The 26,297-nt window shown below is 36.6% G+C and overlaps 1 protein-coding gene across 2 annotated transcripts in view; it reads right to left on the bottom strand.

Moving 5' to 3' along the window:
* HLTF (helicase like transcription factor) overlaps nucleotides 1–26,297 on the bottom strand; it is a 59,315-nt gene that overhangs the window by 10,014 nt on the left and 23,004 nt on the right. The window contains exons 9-19 of one of the 2 annotated variants that reach the window (XM_065942945.1): nucleotides 25,060–25,135; nucleotides 23,685–23,781; nucleotides 22,026–22,105; nucleotides 21,896–21,940; nucleotides 20,938–21,027; nucleotides 13,377–13,474; nucleotides 8,617–8,760; nucleotides 7,124–7,262; nucleotides 6,294–6,429; nucleotides 4,647–4,826; nucleotides 450–574 (exon numbers count right to left, since the gene is read on the bottom strand). In XM_065942945.1, coding sequence (XP_065799017.1) covers nucleotides 450–574; nucleotides 4,647–4,826; nucleotides 6,294–6,429; nucleotides 7,124–7,262; nucleotides 8,617–8,760; nucleotides 13,377–13,474; nucleotides 20,938–21,027; nucleotides 21,896–21,940; nucleotides 22,026–22,105; nucleotides 23,685–23,781; nucleotides 25,060–25,135 — 1,210 coding nt within the window. The remainder of the gene's footprint in view (nucleotides 1–449; nucleotides 575–4,646; nucleotides 4,827–6,293; nucleotides 6,430–7,123; nucleotides 7,263–8,616; nucleotides 8,761–13,376; nucleotides 13,475–20,937; nucleotides 21,028–21,895; nucleotides 21,941–22,025; nucleotides 22,106–23,684; nucleotides 23,782–25,059; nucleotides 25,136–26,297) is intronic. The other variant, XM_065942946.1, reaches the window with a different exon arrangement.

Here is a 26,297-nt window from a genome sequence, read left to right as displayed (position 1 = left end):
TGAATCAGCCATGGATTTACATGAGTTCCCCATCCCGATCCCCCCTCCCACCTCCCTCTCTACGCTTGGGTAGTTCTTAGTCTTTTATTTTTTTTTATCATAGGTAAAAACCATGATTTAAATTTGAAATTTTAAGAAAAATTCAGAAGTTCCACATAACATACCTTACACAGAAACAATATTATAACACAATCTGCAGGTACTACCATAGAATAAAAGGCTGATGATCAATTTGATCCTTTCTTCTAAGACTATCATTGGAAATCCTGGAAAATCTCATTAATATTCCATTTCATTGTTAAAGAGATTTTTGAGTATATTTCCAGTTGAGTCCTATACTAAAATCAATGTCCATTTGACAAACCAAATTTAGGCCACATGAACTATTTCTTATTTTGACTTAAATATCTCTAATAAATATAATGTGTAAACCAATCACATTTACCTACCTGACGGACCACTGGAAGACACTGCATTTGCAAGAAGGTGTGTATGACAACAAATTTGCCGCAATCTAAGCAAAAGACCCAGGACATCTGCATAGTGTGCAAGGACAGTCCCTTCATTAAAATACCTAAAGGTAAAAATGTTAAATACTATGAAGGCCTCTAAACAATAGTATTTCCTATTCTAAAACAGCACACACACACACACACACACACAAAATAGCATTGTTCTCTTCTTCCCTAGAAATCACTTCAAAACAAGAATGAAAAACAGAAAAGTAAACTCTTATCTTTAATGAAACCAGGAGAGATTTACACCAATAAAGCAAAGTATATGAGAAATGACTGCAAACTACAGTTAATGTCAAACAGGAAGATAATGAGAGAGATGACTGCAGATCTCAAGCAGACCTGCCGGAGCACAGTTCTTCAAAATAGACAGCATGCCCTAAGGAGAAAACCACCGTGTCTTACATGCAGAAATAAAAGCAGGGTGCATGGCTCATGGCTTGAACATCCCAGGACAAGTTTATACCAGGACAGAGGGAAGACAAACTGAATACGGAAACACACTGACCTACTGTGGTTTTTTGTTTGTTTGTTTGTTTTCAGAAAATACTACAAGCACAGCATTCCATATCATAAGGATCCCTAAAGCTTCCAATATCTGTTGAAAGAACTCACAGGTAACACCCTGAGCCAAAATTAAACAGGATATATTTCCTACCAGTCAAGGATACAACTAAACTCCTATCCCTTTGTATGAATCTCTTGCAAATAGCTAGTCCAGAAAGAACTCAAAAGACACTCATATGAGAGTAATAATCAGCACTGATCAAGGGAGAAAACAAATATCATCAAAAGGAAACTCACCAGAAAAAAGTTGCCAGAGAACAAATTAAAAATTATGACCAAGAATTCTGCCATGATACCACCACTAGATAAAACAGTTCCTCCTAAAAAAACACCAATAGCTTAAAGCAGAGACAAAACTTTGAAAAGGTATGGCAAAACAAAACAGATCAAAAATGAGCTGGGATGGCTAAAGAGCGAGAAAGAAAAGTGAACCATCAGAGAAAGTCACAGGAAAGCCAGCATAAAAGAGACCGTGTGTGTGTGGTCAGGCGCTTCAGCCCTGTCTGACTCCTTGTGACCTTATGGACAGTAGCCAGCCAGGCTCCTCTGTCCAGGGGATTCTCCAGGCAAGAATGCTGGAGTGGGTTACCATGCCCTCCTCCAGGGATCTTCCCCATATAGGGATCAAACCCCTGTCTCCTGCACTGCAGGTGGATTCTTAACCACTGAGCCACCAGACTAGCCACTGATAAAAACACAGGAAAGAATGTAGGAAACAAGATTGAGAAAATTAAACAGAAAGATATAAAAGATCAGAGTAAAATGATACCCATGGAAAAACAAAGACTATCCAACATACACAGAGAAAAATAAAATAATGGAGCAGAAAGCAATATTTAAGAAAACTTTCCCAAAGAGGGGTGCAGGGGAATCCTGGAGTCTACAGATTTAAATCGTACCACTTGTTCCAGGAAAAAAAAATCAAGAGAGAGAGGTCCTGGTGAAATTGTTGGACTTGAAAGAAAAGAATAAAAATAAAATCAAAGTTTTCAAGGGAAAGATTCAATATAAAATATAGAAAAAAGATAATAAAGGTTCTGCAGGAAGAATGAGTGATCCAAAAATTATATACCATTACATACCAAGGCAATCTGAAATTTAAGTATGAGGGCAATAGAAGAAATACAGCCTCATGGTTAAGACAGAGTCCAGAGCGAAACTGTCTGAATCCAAAACCTGCCTCTCAGTCTAACTGTGAACCCTCGGGCAGGCTCCTCACCCTGTGCCCTGAGCGTCCTCGGCCGTGACCGTGGCGCAGCACACACCTAACAGGATCGCTGTGTTAAAGTCACCCCACGCAAAACACTCACAACAGTGCTGAGCTACAACGAGTGACATCTGTGTGCTGATATTACTAGTGAGGGTGGTATTGCGGCGACAAACGCTTCTCAGTACTCAGGAATGCAGGCTTCCCAGGTGGCACAGCAGTGAAGGACCCACCGGCCAGTGCAGGAGACGCAGGAAACCTGAGTTTGACCTCTGGGTCGGGAAGAACCCCTGAAGCAGGAAACGGTTGCCCATTCCAGTATTCCTGCCTGGGCGGGCTCTACAGTCCATGGACTCACAGAGTCAAACGCGACTGGGCATGCACACCACAACATTCAAGAATGCAAGGGGAAAAAAAAGTATGCAAGAAACAGGCAATATAAAGATTAAACTTATGAATTCTAGAATCAAACTGCCTGAGTTTAAGCACCAGCTCTGTCATTAGCTGCGTGACACAAGGTAAGTCAACTAACTGCCTGTGTCTCAGGTTCTTCCTCAGTAAAATGTAGGTAATCTTTGTTCTGACTTATAATAGACTTAATAGAATTGCTGTGAATTAATACACATAAAGCACTTTCAGATGATTACATTAACACCTATAACTGCTCAATGTTTGTAAATGTATTACCTATTAAGATATTTTTAAAATACTTATTTCTCTAAGAACAGTTTCAATAAAGTTATTTTTTTTCAACCTTTCAAAGAGAATAACATTTACCAATAGTCTAACTACTTCCTGGCATCATGTCTTACACTAAAAGTCATTATTTCAGTTTAAGAAATTCCTTTTGAGTGCCAGATACTGAAGTAGAAGCCTTCTCCTACCTCACCAGCTACTTCTGTTTTGTTAGAACTCTTCTCTAACTTCACTCACTCTCTTGGTGACCTTATCCAGTCTCCTGGCTTTAATTAACATTTACACACAGGTGACTTTCAAATTTGTATCAGACCAAGATAATTCCTATGAACTCTAACCTCATATCCAACCGAGTATGTGACATTTCCACTTGGAAAACACACAGGCATTACATAATCGATGTGTCCAAAGCAGTTTCTCATTTTCCCTGAAAAAACTCTGCTCCTCCCATAGACATATTCTGCAAATGGCAATTTCATCCTTCTAGTCACTCATGTGAAAAGCCTTGCAGTAATCTTCCACTTTTCTCACACCCCATACTATATAAATCAGCAACTTCTGTTGGCTCTCCCTTCAAAATATAACAAAATCTAGGCATTTCTCACCCTCCTCATCACTACTACTGCAGTAAAAAAACACCATCATCTCTTACTTTGATTACTGCCACTGTTCTCCCTGTGCTAACTCACTTCAGTCGTGTCCAACTCTCTGCAACCGTATGGACCGTAGCCCACCATGCTCCTGTGTTCATGGGGATTCTTCAGGCAAGAATACTGGAGTGAGTTGCCGTGCCCTCCTGCAGAGGATCTTCCCGCCCCAGGGATGGAACCTGTGGCTCTTATGTCTCCCACACCGGCAGGGAGTTTCTTTACCTCTAGCGCCACCCAAGGAGTCCCAACTGTTCCCCCTATTTATGCCTTATTCCTAAATAACACAACAGCCAGTGATACTTTAAAATAAAAATAAAATTAAGTCACTCTTGTGGTTCAAAACACTTCAGAGGTTCCTAAATCTCAGAAACAATAAAAGCCAAAGCTCCTGAAACATGCCACAATGCCTTACACAATTGTCGCCCGCCCCTGCTCCAACAGCTCTCTACCATCATCACTATTTTCCACCTTGCTCATATTATCCAGCCACACTTGCCTCTTTGTTGCTCAAGTTCCTCGGGTCTGCTCCCAACTCAGGACCTTTACACTTGCTGTTCCCCTCTGCCAGAAATGCCCCCTAGCCCCAAACTTCTTTCAATTCTTTCCCACATATCACCTTCTTGGTGAAATCATCTTCCCTGAACGCTATAAAAATTTCAAGTTTTAGTCCTTAATAGGTTTATTTTCCCTATATATACGTCTTTCAATGCTTTTAATCTTCTCCCATGTCACAAAAACAGGAATAGAAGCAAGCAAGTTCTTCTGACTAGCAATTCAAAACTTGCCATTTCACATAAATTTTTTTTCCTAACTGCAGGAGTTACTTACCCGGTGAATTATAATACTATTTCACTTCAACTATTAATTTGTAAAAAAGTAGTTTGAATAATTAAAAACAAATTATACTTCAGTGTACTGAAGGCTTTTATAGCTTACATTTCTAAAAAGACTCTTCAATTAAAGTTAACAAAGAAGAAAACTAATTTCTAAAATGACTTTCTTTCTCCATACCTTCCAATAGTAGCTCTGCCTTCATTTTTCACAGACTGGTAAATCTTTCTCTCTTCATCTGAAAGTGTAATGTGCTGAATAAATACTTTACGTTCTGGTAACTCCAAAACAGGTTTTCCTTTAATTTTGCTTGTCTTTGTTCTTCTAAGTGTAATATTTTTAATTAGGGACTGCAAACGCCTAGTCAAAATAAAACAAATAATTACATAACTTTTTATTCCTATATAAGTTGATTCAATGAGAACAAAACTAAATATATTAATCTGTTAGTTTTATAAACTTAGGAAAGATTTTAACAAAAACCCTTTATTTAGGGATTTTTATCCACTCTGATACTGACAGACATATTCTACAGAGAAAATTAGAGCAACAAAATGCATCTAAATTTGCTCTCAATTCAGTACCTGTCACAGTTTAATCTGTTATTTTGTCCTTATTTTTCTTATATTCTTCTCCCCATTTTTCTAATCACTAAGCCTTTTTACTTCTCAAGTCTGTCAACTGTATAACCCAATGTTTGACACTCAAATTCTTAATAAGCACCTATTAAGCACAAGTCATTATACTATGTATTATAAGTTCATAAAAATGAGTCAGAATACCTTATCTTCAAAAAGTTTCTCCAGTAATATGAAAATCAAAGTACATAAATAAGTAATTTTTATAAAGTAATGAATACCAAAAATAAAAACATGGTGTGACAATTCAGAAGAGGGATAAATGCCTTTTTAGATTCTACAAACTTTACACTCTCTTTTCTCAGTATCAGGGGGAAAAGGAAGCATATCAACTCTTTAAGAAAAGATATTTTCCTCACACTGAAAAATAAATACAATTTCTTAAATTAGAATTTAAATAGATGATTCTAAGGAATCAAGTAGACAACACTGCAAGCTAGGTTAGTGGCTTTTGAACCTTTTTCATTTTACTCTATCCAACATATACACAAACACACATGACAGAAACGAATATTTCACAAAATGATACTGTGTGGGATACACTCTGCTGTTTTATTAAATCTTCTACTCTGTTTCATTTTCTTTAATGAACAGCTATCATGCTAGCTGCCATCTTTATGATTTCACAAACTGCTAATGAATCCTAAGCCCTGTAGCAAAAAATCTGAACCACGTTAGCCAAAGACCTTGCAAAATGGCTATCACCAAGTTGATTTTTATGTTCTCAACTTTTATCTATCTCCACCAGAAACAACTTTCTCTCTTATAGAAACTCTTGGGGATGCCACTGTATTATCAGATCATTCAATTATCACTATCTAAAGCTTAAACGAGGTAAGTTATGAAAATCCAGCACATACTGGACTCTCTGAGCATATAATGTTTTCCCTATCACTGTTTATTAATGGTGGTTTTGAGAGTAAGAGCAACACACCAAGACTATGCAGCTCTGCTCTTTCTTCACAGTTTTGACTAAAATCAGGGGAAAGTCTGGTTAACCTTTTCGTGGTAGTTAGAAATTTTCATCTCCATAAACAAGAATGATTAGATTTTGAGAGTCAAATGCATTAAGCTGTAAACATGTTTTGGAGAGGAAAGCCACAACAGTCAGGTTAAAATGGTAATCAAAGTGGCAACTGGTTCAAGCTGCTAACAATCATTTGCAGCTCTCAGTCGTGAAATCACCTACCTAAGTCCAGCTTCATCTCCCATTGTGACAGGACGCTGTATTGTTCTGTGCCACCATTCTCTATCAACAAACGGTTTTAGTTTCAAAAAGGAAAGAAGAGACCACAAGTCCTTTAAAGAATTCTGAATTGGAGTGCCTAAAAAGAACAGAAAACTCTTATAACTCCACAGCGAGAGTACACAATCAAAATATCCACCTGGCCCAATTAACTGAGACAACACTTGAAAATGGGCACTTAGTTCTAAGCATACCCACTATTAAACTGTGACTATAATGCTCTGTTAAACATATACACAATCTCAAAATCCAGTCTGGCTCTAACTTTTAGCTCTCACTTGCCATACTAACAAAAAGAACACAGATGCCGTAAACTCAACTTTCCCCTTATCAAGAACATTTGTTTATCAGATTTTTAAATCAGCAGCACTAGCAAGAAGAAAAAAACTAATTTTTGAGTTTATATTCTTGTCCCCAGCTTCCAGTACAGGTTCACATGTAGCAAACAAGCTCCAAGATGGGAAGCAGAGAAATCAAGATTCTGATTGGAGAATTAGTGTCAAATTCCAATGTTGAAAAATTATTCTGGTGACTGTTCTATAAATAAACGATAATTCAAATGCTGCTGTATCATGGGCAGTTATGAAAAAAAGTCAGTTTTATTAAATGATTTCTATAATTAATTTTTTGAGAGACTTTATATCCACTTCAAATGTACAAGTTACCTCATAATTTACTTAACAATACGGATTTTGGAATTAACTTTTCTGAAGTATATGCTATCTCAAAATCCAGTGAGACAGTATATGCTGTCTCAAAATCCATGTCATTACCTGTCAAAACCCATCTTCTTTCTGCTTCTAAATCAAGTACAGCTTTTGTCTGCTGAGCATTTGGATTTCGTATGGCATGTCCTTCATCCAGGATCACTCTCAGCCATCTTATGCTATGTAAAGGACTATCACCCTTAGTCTAAAATAAATATTTCATATGAATTAAAAACACAGGAAATTAAAATAATACCTTATGTAATTTGATAAAAACTTAGTTATTTTTTAATATCATCACTTACTATGTGGTAGGTACTTCTTTAAGCATTAGATACATTAAATTATTGAATGTTCACAAACTTATAAAGTATTATTATTCCTATTTTACAAATGAGAAAATTGAAGCACCAAGGTATGGTGTATGTTGCTCAAAGTACCACAGCTAGGAAGTGCAGAGCTAGCATTCAAACCCAAGTTGTCTAGCTTTGTGCTGAGACCATGGTTCAAAACACTAAGTTATGCCTCAAATGTATGACATATGATGTCACCTATAAGAATTATTTGAAATAGCAGAATGGCTTTTTTATGTAAAAATCAATGTTCATACCTGAAGACTAAAATTTTTATAATAAAGTATTTTGGAGAACATTTTCACTTAATAACTGGAATTTAGACGATTAGAATCCTAAATGAATTGGGAAACGCCTAAGTTTCAGATATTAAAAAAGCTTATTTTTAAACAGAGATAAACAATTATCAAATCATTGTGACAGAAAACAATATTCCAAATTAGAAAAATAATTCACTGACAAATTGCTGGATTCACTTAAATTTAGATTTAAAAATTTAAGTGGTCTAATTATAAAAATATCCCTAAATTATTATCTAAAGGAAGTTGAACCTTCTTTTTTTGGCAAAATATTAAAAAGCAATTTTCTTTTGTGGTGACAAGAGAGGCAGAACGGCAGCATCACCCCCTGAGAGGTAACACCCAGGGCCTGCCCTCCACACCTGTACATGAGGACCAGGCAGCCCAGAGGACCAGAGGACGGGGTCCCCGTGCTAGCTTAGCTGTGACCACGGCTGGAAGGACAGCGTGATGCTCAAGTTTCTCCATCTGTGCAGTGATGGTGAGGCAAATTCCACATCTGAAGAAACCTATCAACTCCTGAAGCAGAGATCCTTAATTTGGAGGTAGAGCCCAGAGAAGGAATTCAGGGCACTCCCACCAGTTCCTGAAATTATATGCTAAATTATATGGATAGGTATGCATGTGAATGGTTCTGAAAAGGGGATCTAGAGCAGCACTGTCCAACTGCAATGTTGTGCAACCACATATGTCATACTCAATTTTCCAGTAGTCACACTTAAGTAATAAGATGTAGGTGAAATCAATTTTAATAAAATATTTTACTTAAAAAATTTCCCATTTATTTCATATATATTCAGAAAGAAAAAAGAGAATAGTATAAAGCCTAAAATTTAGAACACTCTAGAAACCTGAAGCAATTTCTTAAATTCAACTTCTGAAAATCTCTGAGCATCAACACACTTACACCATAGTCATGAGTTAAAATATTGTATGTAGTCAAAACAATATCCTGTTTTGAAAGCAAGGTTGGGTCTCTAACACGATCAGGACCATAATAAACATAAAAATTCAAGTGCACATCTGATTTTATGTGTTGTCCAAACTGGTCCTAAAAGAAAATAAGAAATATTTTAATAATGAGAAGATCAGTATCAGGTTTAATATGTATATAAAATGTACTGTCTTGGCAGTTTCACAAGTCAAAACTACTAAAATCCCATAAAAACAAGTTTTATGCAATCTAAAGTAAAACAACAATAACAATACTAGTATTTTATTGTCAGAGAAACTGACATATTTACAGTAATAACAAATTATATAAATTTTGCCTGGCCCTACCAGTGAGCAGCTGCTTCATTTTTAGAAGTTAAAAAGCAACCAAGCTCTTTTAAGATAGTAATTAGGTTTTTTAAAATTTAGTATTCTACAAAAAGGATCTTTAATGATTCCAGTTAGTGACTTAATATTTTAAAAATTAAACCATAAAAGAGCAGTAAGCAATATTTTCATGAATGTAGGTAGAGTTTCAAGCACAGTATCCGCTTTCATTCATTTATTATAAGACTACTATTTGTCAGGTATAAACTAGAAAGATGGTACAGCTAAAGAAAAAAATAAGACCAGGTTGCTGCCCTCCTTGACAACATGATCAGTTTTTAAAACTTAAGAGTTCTTTGGGTTTTTTTAACTTAAGAAAACAACAGAGCTGAGATTCTGAGCAGAAAACAAAAATACAAAAGACGAGAGAGAGAGAGAGAAGACATTGAGGAGACAGAGCTGGGAAACTGTCAGGTGAAGTGATGAGGACGGAGACCTAACCCAGCATGGCAAAGCAGGCCCAGATCGGGAAGGACTGACGTGCACATGGGCTGATGGGGACTCGAGAACTAATCAAGTACGGAATATGAAGGCAAGGGAGAAAGCAAAAGAAGACTCCGAAACTTAAAAAACCACTAGAAGAACTGTGTGATAATGATAGAGTTGTTTTAAAAAATAAGGAAAAACAGGCATAAAGATGAGAAAGAGGTAATGAGTATTACTATTTTAGACATTTTAAAATTTTGGTCACCTTAAAATATCTAACTGGAGAAATACACCACAAAAATTTAAATACTGGCCTATAATGCAAGTGTAGATATAGTTTTCAAAGTTATCAGTATCAGTACATGAAACCACTGGAATAAATAAGATTCTCTAAGGAGAACAAATACAATGATAAAAGTAGGTTTAAGGGAAAGAGTCTACAGAGAGCAATATTTAAAGAGCAAAGCTTATGCTTCTATTGGGAGACAAGACATGAAGTCTGAGGTACAATTTAAAATATTCCAGCAAAGAAAAATACAAAGCAAAAGTGTTGAACCTTTGATTCTTGAATCTAGAGGACTAACACGAAAGAGGAGAATGAAAGAGTTGGCTTAAAGCTCAACATTCAGAAAACTAAGATCATGGCATCCGGTCCCATCACTTCATGACAAATAGATAGGGAAAGTGGCTGACTTTATTTTGGGGGGGCTCCAAAATTACTGCAGATGGTGACTGCAGCCATGAAATTAAAAGATGCTTACTCCTTGGAAGGAAAGTTATGACCAACCTAGACAGCATATTGAAAAGCAGAGACATTACTTTGCCAACAAAGGTCCATCTAGTCAAGGCTATAGTTTTTCCAGTGGTCATGTATGGATGTGAGAGTTGGACTATGAAGAAAGCTGAGTGCTGTAGAATTGATGCTTTTGAACTGGGGTGCTGGAGAAGTCTCTTGAGAGTCCCTTGGACTGCAAGGAGATCCAACCAGTCCATCCTAAAGGAGATCAGTCCTGGGTGTTCACTGGAAGGACTAATGTTGAAGCTGAAACTCCAATACTTTGGCCACCTCATTCAAACAGTTGACTCATTGGAAAAGACCCTGATGCTGGGAGGGATTGAGGTCAGGAGGAGAAGGGGACGACAGAGGATGAGATGGTTGGATGGCATCACCAACTCAATGGGCATGGGTTTGGGTAAACTCCAGCCGGGAGTTTGTGATGGACAGGGAGCCCTGGTGTGCTGTGATTCATGGGGTCACAAAGAGTCGGACACGACTGAGTGACCGAACTGAACTGAACTGAACATGGATCTCATTACAAATTTTCATAATACCAAAAAAAAAACCTTAGGAGAAAAAAGGCAGACTACATATGATGTACAGAAGAGGTAGAGAAAAACAACAGTCACTGAGACAGCAAACAAAACCTTGAGTGGAGGACCAAAGAATATCAAAGTTTCAAGAACAAATACAAGATTAATTTTTTAATTTGTAATTTATGCTCATTCCCTCTATTTACCAAAAGGGTTAAAGACGATTTACAAAATAACAGGTAACAAAAAGTAATAAAAGGAAAACAAAGTCAGCACAGGGGAAAAGAAAAAGGGAATTCATTGGACACGGCCACAATGAAGTCTTGGACGAGAGTCCAGAGAGTTTCTAAGGAAGATGGGGGCAAAACCCAGACTTACTGTGGCCTAAAGAGAGAATGAAATCTGAAAGAGCAAAGGCAACAATACAAAGAAGATAAAACATGAAACGTTAAAGGTGAAAATGCAGAGAATTTTATCAAGAAATCTTGTGGAAAAGGAAAGGAGAAAGAGAACAGTATGAGAAAAGTCAATCAATGCGTTAGCCTTGAAATGGAACGGATAATATTTGTGGAGAGATTAGATCTGACATAAAAGAAAATTACCTCTTTTGGTAAAAGAGCACCTATAGTATTGAGTTGCTAGTCACTGTGGTAGGTTGTATGTGTGTGTCTGTCTGCGTTAATGAAATAGCAGTTACTACTTAATTTTCCACTGGGAGGATAGGCAACCTGAATACCCCCCCAAAAATTATGTGATGTATGTGGGACTGGTATCTTACTCCTCTAACTGGATTCTTTCCCACATCTGAAGACAAAGACGGGAAGGAAAGGTTACTTCTAGCCTGCTTATTACAGTACTGTACAGTTATGTCACTATGGCTTGGAAGACAGCAACTTGCAGAGATTGCAAAATTCTAATTCTTACCCCTATATACTCAACCATCATTCTTTTAAAAATGAGACATAATCATTAAACGTGAGACATAATCAAGAGAAAGTATTTGAAAATCAAAAGGATCTGAGTACATTTCATGAAAGAGTCAATGGAGAGACTGGACAACCAGGCCAAGAGGAAAAATAACAGACAAAATGCAAAAGCAGAAAGAGATGGAATCTAATGTATAGACTAACGTACTGATCTTACAATGAATAGGAACTGTGTCACGCCTGAGATAAAAGGAGGCAAGTCCATTATGGATAGAATCAGAAAACACTGGTCAAAGAGTTTAACATGTTGATAGATGCAATGAAAAGATAAATATTTTGTTAAATTTTTAAATGCTCAAATAATCCCAAATATATTGTGGGATTGAGTATCTCAGGGTAGGTAAACAGTTACTGAATTTTTTTCTCTCAAAGTCAGTAGCTTTCTTCAATATCTGTTAATAAATGTTAATGTCTTTGAAATTGATTTCCAAAATCTCATTGGAATATAATAAGGAGCATGCACAATCAAGCTTAGGGCTCAAGTGAAAGATGCTGTTTTCATGTATACTTTCATGTAGACCTTTGATTTCTTTTAAAAATAAAGCTATTTTTCCTTAAAAAAAAAAAAAAAAGGAGGCAAGTCGAGGACAGATGCAGATAACCTTGCAGGTGGCAAGAATGGAAGTTCAAATCCAGTGGTCTTTATGTTCACAATGCTTCTAACAGTCATTATTTCATTAGAACATGCAGCTTGAAATAGAACCAAGCTGCTCCTACACAAAAAGAGGCTCCATTCCAATGTAATGGTTTACAACAGAAAAGCAATCTCAAAGGAAAAAAAAAGTCTATTTTCTGGCAAGTAGCACTCCAGTACTCTTGCCTGGAAAATCCCAGGGATGGAGGAGCCTGGTGGGCTGCAGTCCATGGGGTCGCTAAGAGTCTCGGACATGACTGAATGACTTCACTTTTACTTTTCACTTTCATGCATTGGAGGAGGAAATGGCAGCCCACTCCAGTGTTCTTGCCTGGAGAATCCCGGGGATGGGGGAGCCTGGTGGGCTGCCGTCTGTGGGGTCGCACAGTCGGACACGACTGAAGTGCAGCAGCAGCAGCAGCCGTGAAAGTACAGGCTCTAGAGTCAGAATGCTGGACACTATCTCCTTGCTCCATCATTTATCGGCTGGATGACCTTAGGCAAGTTATTTAATTCCTCTGTGTTTTAATTCAGTCACTTGGAAAATGAGAATACTAGTTGTAAGGATTCATTGAGAAAATCTATGAAAAGAGTTTAGGAAAAACTGAGCACGTAAGAGCTCATTAAATGTTTGTAATAAGCTGTTAAAAAAACAAGTTATCATTAGTGGTGTGCTTAAAAAAAAGATGTCAACAGTTCATAAATATGATGTGGTCTTAAATTATACACCTTTCCTACTTCAGGGGACAGAAAGAAAAGAGGCAGAAGTACAAGTCAAATCTTAACAACAGCAACTGACAATGTTTCTTTCTCTACTATACATTTTCAGAAAAAAGTTATTTCAATTCAGTAAAAATGACCCCAAGTCAATTAACAATTATTTGAATTTAACTATAAAGTGCTGAGCAACCATATTTCTCCCAACAAATGACTCTCTTTACAGTGTAAGACAAATATAAATTATATTTTTAAAGGGCTGTGAAGATTTACCATCCAGTTGCTTAACACAGAAAGTGGACAGATGATCAGTGTGGTTCTTGGTTTATCTTCAACATCGGTTTTCTTTGCACTCTCCACTGCAGATGCTCCTGAAAGAATGAATCAGTGACACATCTTTCAGCAGTGTTTTTTCTCAAACATACATGAAGTCAATAAAGATATGTCAAAAATAAGCCTCTATGAAGAGAAATTAGAAATAATTAAAAAGAAACAAAAAAACTTCTGTTTCTAGCCATAATGAAGTAACAGGAACTAGATTTTACCTTGCCACTTTATACAACTAAAAATCTGAATAGGGATTGTTTATGGGAAATGTAGAGGATGACTGACTGAGAAAGGGCATATTGAGGAAGTCTGGAACATCTCCTAATACTTGTTAGGTTATTCACAGTTATTAAAATTTGTTTTATACAGTTTTCTGAATTTATACTATAGTTAATGTGGTATCAGACTCCAAGATGGGCCCAAATGGTATCTAATTCCCCAAAGTCACAATTTTGTATAGCCCCCTTTCACATTCAACTAGAGTTGGTGGATATGATCTCCTGGAGAAGGAAATGCCAACGCACTCCAGTGTCCTTGCCTGGAGAACCCCATGGACAGAGGAGCCTGGTGAGCTACAGTCCATGGGGTCGCAGAGAGTCGGACACGACTGAACGACTTAACAACAACATGACCAACAGGATGTGGTAGAAATGATCGTGTATCGCTTCTGAGATTGTTATCAAAGACACAACTTCTGACTCAGATGCTCTCTCCCTCTGTCTAGTCAGCCCCTCTCTCTGATCACTCTCTCTGGGAGAGGCCAGCTGCCACGTGAGGACACTCAGGACCGCCTATGGAAGGATACACTACAGTTTTATTTTCCACTTCCCCACTGGACAGTACTGACATTGTTTCTAATATGTTGCTAATATAATGTGATAGAACTATTTTCTCACATCTCGCAGCAGGTATCAAGAGCTCTAAGTCATGTATCTCTGGGTTCACTGTACGGCCTACCTGTTCTCCAAGGTAATTCACACTTCCACACACTGTGTTCCTGCTCCTCGCCTATAAACTGTGAGGTTTTGGGGCGCGGGGGCAGGCTGTGCCCCACAGCTTCTGGATCTTGGTTTCCTGATCAGGGATCTAACCCTTGCTACCTGCATTAGCAGCACAGAGTCTTAACCACTGAACTGCCAGAGAAGTCCCACATTTCTTAAAATTTCTAAAGTCAGGGTCAACAGTAATCTAAGAAGTATTTTCTATTTCTAATTTTCTGATTTTAGACAAAACTTAACTCTTTCTCATCTTTCTCTGCTAGTTCAAATATCACCTTCTCAAACAGGTTGTTGTTGTTTAGTCGCTCAATTGTGTCCAACTCTTTGCGACCCTAGGGACTGCAGCACGTCACACTTCCCTGTCCTTTACCATCTCCCAGAGTTTGCTCAAACTCATGTCCTTTGAGTCGGTGATGTCATCCAACCATCTTGTCCTCGCTCATCCCCTTTCCCTCCTGCCTTCAATCTTTCCCAGCATCAGAGTCTTTTCCAATAAGTCAGCTCTTTCCATCAGGTGGTCAAAATAGTGGAGTTTCAACTTCAGCATCAGTCCTTCCAATGAATATTCAGGACTGATTTCCTTTAGGATTAACTGGCTGGATCTCCCTGCAGTCCAAGGAACTCTCAAGAGTCTTCTCCAACACCACAATTTGAAAGCATCAATTCTTCAGTGCTCCGCCTTCCTTATGGACCAACTCTCACATCCTGTACATGACAACTGGAAAAACCATAGCTTTGACTAGATGGACCTTTATTGGCAAAGCAATATCTCTAATTTTTAATATACTGTATAGGTTTGTCAAAGCTTTTCATCCAAGGAGCAAGTGTCTTTTAATATCATGGCTGCAGTCACCATGCACAGTGATTTTGGAGCCAAGAAAATAGTCTGTCACTGTTTCCATTATTTCCCCATCTACTTCCCATGAAGTGATGGGACCAGATGCCATGATCTTTGTTTTTTGAATGCTGAGTTTTAAGCCAGCTTTTTCACTCTTCTCTTTCACCTTCATCAAAAGGGTCTTTAGTTCCTCTTTGCTTTCTGCCATAAAGGTGGTGTCATCTGCATCTGAGCTTATTGATACTTCTCCAGAAATCTTGATTCCAGTTTGTGCTTCATGCAGCCTGGCATTTTGCAGGATGTAATCTGCATATAAGTTAAATATGCAGGGTGATAACTTACAGCCTTGATGTACTCCTTTCACAATTTTTAACCAGGAACCTTAGGTCAGTATTTATTTCACTATTTTCCTTTATTTTCTTCATGTTTGCTGCTCGCTAAGTCACTTCAGTCATGTCTGACTCTTTGCCACCCTATGGACTATGGCCCATCAGGTTCCTCTGTCCATGGGATTCTCTTAAGTAAGAATAATGGAGTGGGTGGCCACGCACCCCTCCAGGGGATCTTCCTGACCAAGGGATCAAACCAGAGTCTCTTGTGTCTCCTGCATTGTAGGTGGATTCTTTACTGACTGAACTACCAGGGAAGGCCCATTTTTAAAGTCCTTATTGAATCTGTTAAAATAATGATTACGCTTTACATTTTGGGTTTTTTGGCCCCAAAATATGTAGGATCTTAGCTCCCTGACTGGGGATTGACCTGAACCCCCTGAATTGGAAGGCAAAGTCTTAACCACTGCCCAGTAGGAAAGTCCCATTCTATGTCTTTTGACTGGAACATCTGGTCCATAATTATTGATATATATCTATCTTCTTACTGCCATTTTGGTAGTTGTTTTGGATTTCCTTTTGTAGGTCTTTTTTCCCCTTCTTTTGTTATCTTATTATTTGATGACTCTCTTTAGTGTTATACTTGCACTCCTTCTTCTTTTTTGCATGTATATTTTTTATAGATTTTGGTTTGCAGTTACCATAAGGTTTTGTATCTAAAGGAAATAAGTCCTGAATATTCATTGGAAGGACTGATGCTGAAGTTGAAGCCCCAATACTTTGGCCACCTGATGCAAAGGACTGACTCACTGGAAAAGACCCTAATGCTGGGAAAGATTGAAGGCAGGAGGAAAAGCGGATGACAGAGGATGAGATGGTTGGATGGCATCACCGACTCACTGGACGTGAGTTTGAGTAAGCTCTGGGAGTTGGGATGGATAGGGAAGACTGGCATGCTGCAGTTCATGGGTCACAAAGAGTCAGACACAAGTGAGTGACTGAACTGAACTAATGAGGTTTTTGTACAATAGTCTCTATACATACATGATTATTTTAAGTTGCAGATCTCTTAATTTCAAATGCATTTTAAAAACTCCCTTATGATTATTATTTTTGAGATATTTTATACCTAATTGTGTTGTGTATTCCTTAACTGCTTATTGTGGACATAGATGATTTTACTACTTTTGTCTTTTAACCTCCGTACTAGCTTTGTATGAGGATGATTTTCTACTTTAACTGTATGTGTGCCCTTTACAGGTGAGTTTTTTCTTTCTGTGATTTTGTTGCTAGTTGTGGCCTTTCCTTTTTTGCCTAGAGAAGTTCCTTTAACAATCGTAAACCTGTCTGGTAGTGCTGAACCCTTTCATCTTTTGCTTGTCTGCAAAGCTTTTGATTTCTCCATCAAATCTTCAGGAGACTCTTGCTAGGCAGAGTATTCTTGGTTGTAGGCTGTTCCCTTTCATTACTTCACATTTATCAAGCCACTCCTTTCTGGCCTGCAGAGTTTCTGCTGAAAAATCAACTGATAAGGGAGTTCCCTTGTATGTTTTTTGCTGCTTTTCCCTTGCTGCATTAAATATTTACTCTTTATCTTAAATTTTGCCATTTTAATTACAATGTGTCTTAGCATGTTCCTCCCTGGATTCATCCTGTATGGAACTCAGTTGTTCCTCAATTTGGATGACTGTTTCCCTGGTTAGTGAAGTTTTCACAGCTATTACGTCTTAGGCTTTTTCTTTTCCTCTTCTCCTTCTGGGACTCCTATAGTGTAAATATTAGTGAGATTGGTGCTTTCCCAGAACTCTCTTAAAGTGTCCTCATTTCTTTTCATTTTTTCCTTTTCTTTTAATTATTTTTAATTGCAGAATAACTGCTTTACAATAGTATGCTGGTTTCTGCCACAGATCAACATGAACCAAGCACATGTATACATATGTCCCTCCCTCTTGCACCTCCCTCCCACCCCATCCCACCCCTCTAGATTGTCTCAGCAAAACCAGAATTGAGCTTCCTGTGTCATACGGCAAACCCCCACCAGCCATCTGATTGTACACAGGGCAATGAGCATGTTTAAGGCTGAGGGCATGTACACAGGGCAATGCACACGTTTAAGGGTCAGGGCATGTACACAGGGCAATGCACACGTTTAAGGGTGAGGGCATGTACACAGGGCAATGTACATGCTTCAGTGCTGCTCTCTCATGCGCCCCACCCTCTCCTCCTTGCACTGCGTCCACATGTCTGCTCTCTATGTCTGCGTCTACATTGCTGTCCTGTAAACAGGTTCATTTTTCTTTTTCTGTTTAGTAGCAGTGATTGTTACAGAGCTAGAGGAATCATGCTCTCTAACTTCAAACTATACCACAAAGCTACAGAATCAGAACAGTATGGCTGTGGCACATAGAACAATGGAACAGTACAGAGCTCAGAAATAAACCAACACATTTATCATCAATTAACCTACAACAGAAAAGACAAGACTATACAATGGAAAACAGCCTCTTCAATAAGCGGTGATTTGAAAACTGGACAGCTACATGTAAAAAAATGAAAGTAGAACATTCTCTAACACCACGTATGAAAATAAACTCTAAATAGACTAAAGACCTAAATGTAAGGCCAGATATTATAAAAATCCTACAGGAAAACAGAACACTCTTTGATATGAATCACTGCAATATTTTTTGGAACCATCTCCTAAAGAAAATAAAAGCAAAGATAAACAAATGGGACCTAATTAAACCTAAAATCTTTCACACAGCAAAGGAAACCACTGACAAAACAAATAAGCTAAATGGGCGGCCTACTAAATGGGAGGATATATTTGCAAATAATATGACTAATAAGGGATTAATATACAACATATACAATCAGCTCATATAACTCAACATCAAAAACACAAACAACCCAATTAAAAAATGGGCAGAAGACCTGAATAGACATTGTTCCAGAGAGGAAATATAGATGGCCAACAGGCACATGAAAATATGCTCAACATCAATGCAAATCAAAACCACAATGAGGTATCAAATACCTCACACCTATCAGAATGGCTATCATCAAAAAGAATACAAATAACAAATGTGAGTGAGGCTGTAGAGAAAATGGAACCCTCAGATACTATTAGTGGAAATAAAAACTGGTACAGCAACTATGAAAAACAGTAAGGTAGTTTCTCAAGGAACCACATGACTCAGCAATTCTACACTTGGGTATAAACAAAAAGATAAAAACACTAATTCTAAAACAACACACTCACCCCAATGTTCCCAGCGGCATTACTTACAACTGCCAAGATATAGAGCAACCTAAGTGTCCATCAGCAGATGAATGGAAATAAAAGATGTCTCACACACACACACACACACACACACACACACACTCGAATATTACTCAGTCATTAAAAAGGAATGAAATTTGGTGAATTCACTGGTGGTCCAGTGGTTAGAACTCAGCACTTTCACTGCTAAGGCCCACATTCAATCCCGAGTCTGGGAACTAAGATTTCACAAGCTAACAAAAGCAAAAGTTAAAAACTTTTAAAAAGTTTAACTTTTAAAAAGTTAAAAACAAAAGGAAAAGTTAAAAACAAATAATGGCAGAAAGTGAAGAGGAACTAAAGAGCCTCTTGATAAAGGTAAAAGAGAAGAGTGAGAAAGTTGTCTTAAAAACTCAACAATCAAAAAACGAAGATCATGGTATCCGGTCCCATCAGTTCATGGCAAATAGATGGGAAACAATAGAAATAGTGATAGACTATTTTCTTGCTCTCCAAAATTATTGCAGATGGTGACTGCAGCCACGAAATTAAAAGACTCTTGCTCCTTGGAAGAAAACCTATGAAAAACCTAGACAGCGTAGTAAAAAAGCAAAGACATCACTTTGCTGACAAAGGTCCATCTTGTCAACGCTATGGTTTTTCCAGTAGTCATGGACGTGTGTGAGTTGGACCATAAAGAAGGCTGGGCACCAAAGAAGGATGCTTTGGAACTGTGGCGATGAAGAAGACTGAGAGTTCCTTGGGCAGCAAGGAGATCAAACTAGTCAATCCTAAAGGAAATTAACTCTGAATATTCAATGGAAGGACAAATGCTGAAATTTCAAAACTGTGGCCACCTGATGCAAAGAGCCGACTCCTTGGAAAAGACCCTGATGCTGGGAAAGACTGAAGGTATGAGAAGAAGGGAATGACAGAGGATGAGATGGTTGGATGGCATCACCAACTCAATGGACATGAGTTTGGGCTCCAGGAGATAATGAAGGACAGGGCAGCCTGGCATGCTGTGGTCCATGGGGACTCAAAGAATCGGACACAACTGAGTGACTGAACGACAAAAATAAATAAAACAAGTAATATTTTCAAAAATTAAATTTTACTATTTGAAACAACATGACTGGACTTGAAGAGCATTATGCTAAATGAAATAAGTCAGAGAAGACAAATATTTTATGATATCACTTACAAGGAGAACCTAAAAAATAAAACACACTAGTGAATATAACAGAAAAGTAGACTCTCAGATATAGAGAACTAGTGGTCATCAGTGGAGAGCAGGAATAGGGGAGGGGCAAAGGAGAGGTAGGGAAGTACAAAATATTAGGTATAAGCTACAAGGATATATTGTACAACAAGGGGAATATAGCCAATATTTTATAATAACTATAAGTGGAGTAGTACCTTTCAAAACTGTACACCTGTAACATATGATACTGTAAAGCAACTACACTTAAATAAAAAATAAATTAAAAACATTTTAAATTATGTTTACATGTTTATTTCATGTTTCCACCTCATCATTAGACATAAACCTCATGAAAATAGACTTGTCTGCTGCATCTTCAATTATGTAAAATAGAAAATACCAAGGTACAGATATAAAATAATTTGTTAGATCACCTTAACCACAGTCCAATCTCTTTCCATTTCAAATATTTAGACTCTTAAGCAGTGTCATTTTCCTATGAATTACAAATTATAAAGTAATAATAAATATCACTCACATTTTTAATTGAAAAACAAATTCTTCTCATACCAATAATAAATATTTACAATTCTAAGTAATCCAAATTTAATTAAGTTTTAAAGCAGCCATAAATTGCTCTGTGCCTTTACTAGAAACAATATCTCTGCTACTCAGATTTGTAAGAGACCTCTGTCCATATTTTTGACCGAACTAAAACAAATAGAATAGGAAAACAGATAAAATTGTACTTTTAAAAATGAGATTATCTTTTTTTCTCTACTTTTTTCTTGTAATATGATTTTATACTTTTGTCATTTAAAAATTTTTTATTTGAAAAACAGAAAAAATAAACCAAACAAAAGCAGATTTACTTACCCCTTTTCAACATTTTCTTTTTTGTTGCAGGGGTAGATGAAGTGAGTGCACAAGCAAATTCTGCATCCTCTTGAACCTTAGAAGATCCTGCTGAAGTACAAACCACAGAATCATTAAGATAAATGAAAACTATTTCTCTCCTGTACTTAAGGACAGATAACTTTCTAAGGATAGGAAACATAATACCACTTACACACTCTCAAGAGTTTGTATTATTAAATAAATATAAAATAATTTCTAGTAACCAAAACTGCCTCTTTTGACACTGAGCATCTTTCTAGCTCAGAGAAGAAATAGTCATTCAGGATAAATTGAAGCATCTCCTAAGGAAGAAATCAGAAAGCAGAAGCAGTCAAATGCAGAGTGATTCAGCTCCCAGGCGAAAGGAGAAGACTGTCAATGAAACAGGCGTTTAACTTTTCATGAAGATGCTGCCCAATTTTCAGATCAGTCAAATGGTGATGAGTTATTTTCCAAATGCAACACAATTTCTTAACTTAGGAATATGATACAATCAGATTAGGAGATAAACAAAGTAAAGTAATGTTTTAAAGACAAAGGAAAAAGTAAAGATACTCAACGTTTGTAGATTTGTATAATGCTAAATAACAGCTGAGCTATATTGACAAAAAGGTAGTCTCACCCTGCTTCTGCTACTACAATTTATACTTATACAAAACAAGTTTTATTGAAGTCATTTTATAAGTAGCAGAAAGATTTTTGTTTTGTCTAAAGCTGGTTTAAATATTTTCTCTTAGATTTTCATTTGAAACTATTCTTTCAATTTGCTTCATTCATTTAACACCTTGGTAAGCTCCATAAATAGTTCAAATGTAAAAAGTAGTCAAGTTTAAGACCTATTACTAAAGAATTCCAAGCTAGACAGATACAAATCAATGAGCCTTTACTTAAATCATCTTTAAGTGTAGATAGGGGATATTGAGATGTATAAACATACCTTTTACTCTGACTTTAGTCTCTGATTGTGTTCTTTTCAGTTTGCCTAAAAACAAAACCAAATATAACGTGGTCACACTAGAAAATTAAAATATAGGACACAGTATCAGATCAAACTCATTTCATATTACCTTTCATTTTCTGTGGCAATTCACTTGGTTCCACTTCCTCTGAATCACTACTTTCAGTGTACGGTACAGCAGGTTTTCTCCTAAGATTAAGTATACACAATTTTCTTATCAACCCAAAGCAAAATGGGATATAAAATCTATGTTTAATAAATGTAGCACAAATGCTTTTGTCTTACCCTGGTTTATTTTTTGAGAAAACTTCAAGGGAAAAAAAATTTTATTTGACAAATGAAAGCCAAATTTGCTAAAAGCATTTTGCTTTCATAGCCAGATGCATTTAACTGTACAAAATGCAGTATCATGATTATTAAAATAAATTTGAGAAAGTAAACAATTCTAGAATAGTAATCTCTTCAACACTTTATTCAGTATTTGGTAATTTAATTAAAACACTTGTATAAAAATAGAACAAAAAAGAAGTGATTCTGATTATCAAAGAAAACCCTCCAATATAAGGTAAGCAGCTAAGAGGCAAAAATATAATTCTTTCATAATGAAAACTTCTATAAATTCTGTGTAGAAGTAGTACAGTACTATGTTTAAGTGCCTAGAAACAAAGGACTGTGGAATGAGACTGCCTAGATTCAAAGCTCCATTCCACCATTTACTTGCTATGTGACTTTTGGCAAATTACCTAATATTCTTCTAAGTTTCAGTTTCAGTTTCCTTGGAAATTAGGAATAAAGATACAATTTGCTCTGTACGATAAAATGTGTGAGCACATGTAAAGCCTCTAAAATGCCCCTGCTGCACAGTAAGTATATATTTATTAATAGTTTGTGTGTTGGTTGTTTTTCCCATGTCATCATTATTCCCACACCCTTGAACTTAATCTGGTCCAGTGGACAGTGCTCTGTGACCCAGACTCATGGTCAGTTCAGAGTTATGTAAGATCTGAGATCTAGATAAATGGGAAATGGATGAGTCCTGGTTTTATACTCAGCTCAGACAGGTATTAAAGATAGAAAAATTAACAAAGTCCCAGATTTGAAATCTCTATTTCAAATAGAATAGCTAAGAGGAACTCAGATTTGAGGTCACACCTGCAGGTATCAACGGTGAACAACAAAACACAAAAGCCAAGTATTTAGATCTACCTCAGAGAATAAATAAAATTTATAAACTTAACAACTCAAGTGGAAATCAGAGGGGCAGCATGGGTTTTATTCAAATTCTCCTTCCAGTCTACATTAATATAATACTGTCCATAAACAACTTTATCATGTTTTATTTCTACTAGAGGTAAATTGAGAAACAACTCAGATGAGCAAAGAGTGCTTTTGTCAAGTCGTCCAATAAATATACATCAGTTCTCAACTCCTTAAATTTACAAAGAAAACTATTCTAAAGTCTCAATGAAGACAAAAAACCCAAAAGTGAGATCTCAGTTCCTATGTAAAAGAAACAGGAAAATGATAGAAAGATAGTGATTATTAAAAATTACCAATTACTTCTTTTATATAATAATGTTACCTTTTAACCTATAAAATGAGAACAGTCTACCTCCCTAAGTCACAATGATTTTAGCAGTTTCAAATTAAAGAATGTATTTGAAAGAACTATGCTGTGGAGATAATGGTTATATCTTTCTTCTATATGTAAGAAAATAGAGAAAGAGTTTAAACATATTACATGAAATCAAACCATAATAGTGTTTACCTTTTGGGGCGGGAGCTAGGGAATTCTGACTTGGGATATTTATTCTTTCCCTTGACATCTGAAATACCAGGTTCTCCACTACATCTGGATCCTTCCACTTCAAAGAAAAGGATAAAGAGTATCAGTAAACTGTCTCAGACAAGAAGCATCTTTCTTAAAACATTGGTTTTCTAGCTCAATAGCTACAGTTTCCTGATCTAGTATTTTCTCATAAAAGTACCTTCAGCTCTTTTGTAACCTAGTCATTTCCCCTGTAGTCATCCAGTCAGTCCTTACACTGACTGTATTTCCTGCTATACTAAGACAGCTGAGAGCTGCTGCAGAAAAAAATGAACAATAAACAAGTGGTATAATAAGTGTACACTTTCCAATCTCAGTTGTCAACCCTGCATCACTTAGCAACTCTTCTACCTATCACAGCGCCTCCCTACCCACTCACCTGGAATAGCTATACTATCATACACTGGATCCTCTGCCGAGATTTTAAACTCCTTTTACTCCCAGCAGATGACCTACTTCACTTTATAAAGAAAATCAGATGTCATCTTCTATAAATTAATCAATTTTCCTTTTTAAAATTTTTTTAATTCTCTCAATTAACTATATTTCTCCTCAGCATCATTTCCTTTCCTTCTAATGCTAACTCATCTACCTATTTTCTTGATCACATTTCCTCCCAAAGGCCAACAAATTATTCTTTCCATTACATACCAATTTTTTTCCTAAACCCTGCCCCCACCACGAAGCCCTCATTCTGCCTCTCTCTCCAACTATTTTTCCTGTCTCAAACATAGCAAAATTCATCACAGAACACAGATGTTACTTTTATTTCTTCATCTACTAGTCTTATTTTATTTTTATTTTTTTTACTAGTCTTATTTTAAAACATTTTCCGTCTTGCTCTGCTCTAACCAATCTTCAGAAATTAATTTTATGAAATTCACTAACTGCTAAATGCAGCCATGTAACTGCTAAATCCACAGATCCCTTTTCATTTCTGCTCTAATTTGGCTCTAACCTATCTATCTTAATCTGCTGCTATTCGTGCCTATTTATTCATATTCAGTTATTTATTTACATTAAAATACCACAAACTATCCTGAGGTCCCAGAGCAAGATACTGTTCTGTTTTGCTGTTAGCTGCCCTTTCCTGGGGCTTTTTTCCTCAACCAAAAATGTTCTTCCTCAGCTTCTTTAATGTGTTACCACCCAGTTTCATCATGGCCTCCTTCATGAAATTTTTCTTGACTACCAGCTTTCACGAGATTCTTAGAAAAAAAACATCTGAAATTTTTGTACAGTACTAAAGCCAGAGGTGGAATTATATCATTAAATTGAAAAAATCTATGGGGTCATGTTCAAGCTTAAGGTTTACCTTTGATGAGTCCAGCTGCCTTTTCACTGGTATTGTTTCCTCCAAGTTCCATAGATTCATCATAAACATTACATTCCTAGAAGAAAAGGCATACTTTTTACATAGTATTGCTGTCAGTTTTAAGTAAACTTAAAAATATATCCTATTTTATACTGCTTTACTTTACACAATAAAGACTACTTAAATGGCTACCCTGTTCTGGACCAATGTAAGGAGGTACATTAAGAGGAAAAATGTACAAATTGAAGAAAAAAAATTTTAACAGGTATCTAAGAAAAGAAAACTAGTCTGTCTCAACCTTTTCAAAAGAAATACAAAAGGCAAACTTCAATTATAAATGGCATATTACCATGAGAAACAGTCACATATGGCATTTACTTCAGAATTAAAAGGAATTCTAACACTAGAAACTATGAAACCAAGAGTCCCTTCTCAATAGATAACAGATCTACAGTGAGGCTAAGCTGCCACTGACATCCTTTTTTCTCTGTAATTCCTAAAGTGGGTAGATCTAACAGTCAGGTATCAGAGTGCCTCCTCCCTTGCTCTATCAGGGGTTTTCCTGCCAACTCTGTTCTTTTCCCTTCCTGTTTGTTTCAAAAATGTATCTATGTGAGCACAAGAACTTCTATAAAAGCAAACTTTTATACTTCTCTGTGAAAGTATCTTCAATTGAGTATACTAGGGCAGGGTTCCTCCAATCTTATCTCTAGACTTGATTCTGTATGAAGGAATGACAGATAAAATTGGGTTTAATTAAATTAATCTTTTCAGTTTAAAAAGAAAGGTAGGTAATATTGTGAAAGGAAGATCATTACTTTGAATCAAAACCTCACAGTGGTTTCAAGATTGGATAGCAGGAGTACAATGTAATTTTTGCCCAGAATTAAGGCCAATAAAAGATATTTTATTTTAGCTTTTTAAAAGACAATTTTAAACATTTTGTAAAATCCCACGAAAGTTTACATTTCTCTAAAAATGTGCCTGAAAAGAAAATCCATCCCCTTCCAACAGTATGAGTCTAAATAGATTAAAAATCCAAGATATACCATTTTTAGAGATATATAACTAGAAATTAGATAATTAATTTTGAAAAGCATGAGCTCCAAGAAGCAGATGTTAAAAATGTCTTTAGTCAGACACCCTACCCAGTCTTCCTTAGTAATCAGCACAATCACTTATATTAAATAGCATGCAGAAATAATTTAAAAATTTATCTAAAAAGTGAAGGATGTCTT

The sequence above is a fragment of the Muntiacus reevesi genome, chromosome 8, assembly GCF_963930625.1.
Source record: "Muntiacus reevesi chromosome 8, mMunRee1.1, whole genome shotgun sequence".
Classification (NCBI taxonomy): domain Eukaryota; kingdom Metazoa; phylum Chordata; class Mammalia; order Artiodactyla; family Cervidae; genus Muntiacus; species Muntiacus reevesi.
The sequence above is the reverse complement of the archived record's forward strand: the minus strand, read 5'-3'. Positions and strand labels throughout refer to the sequence as shown.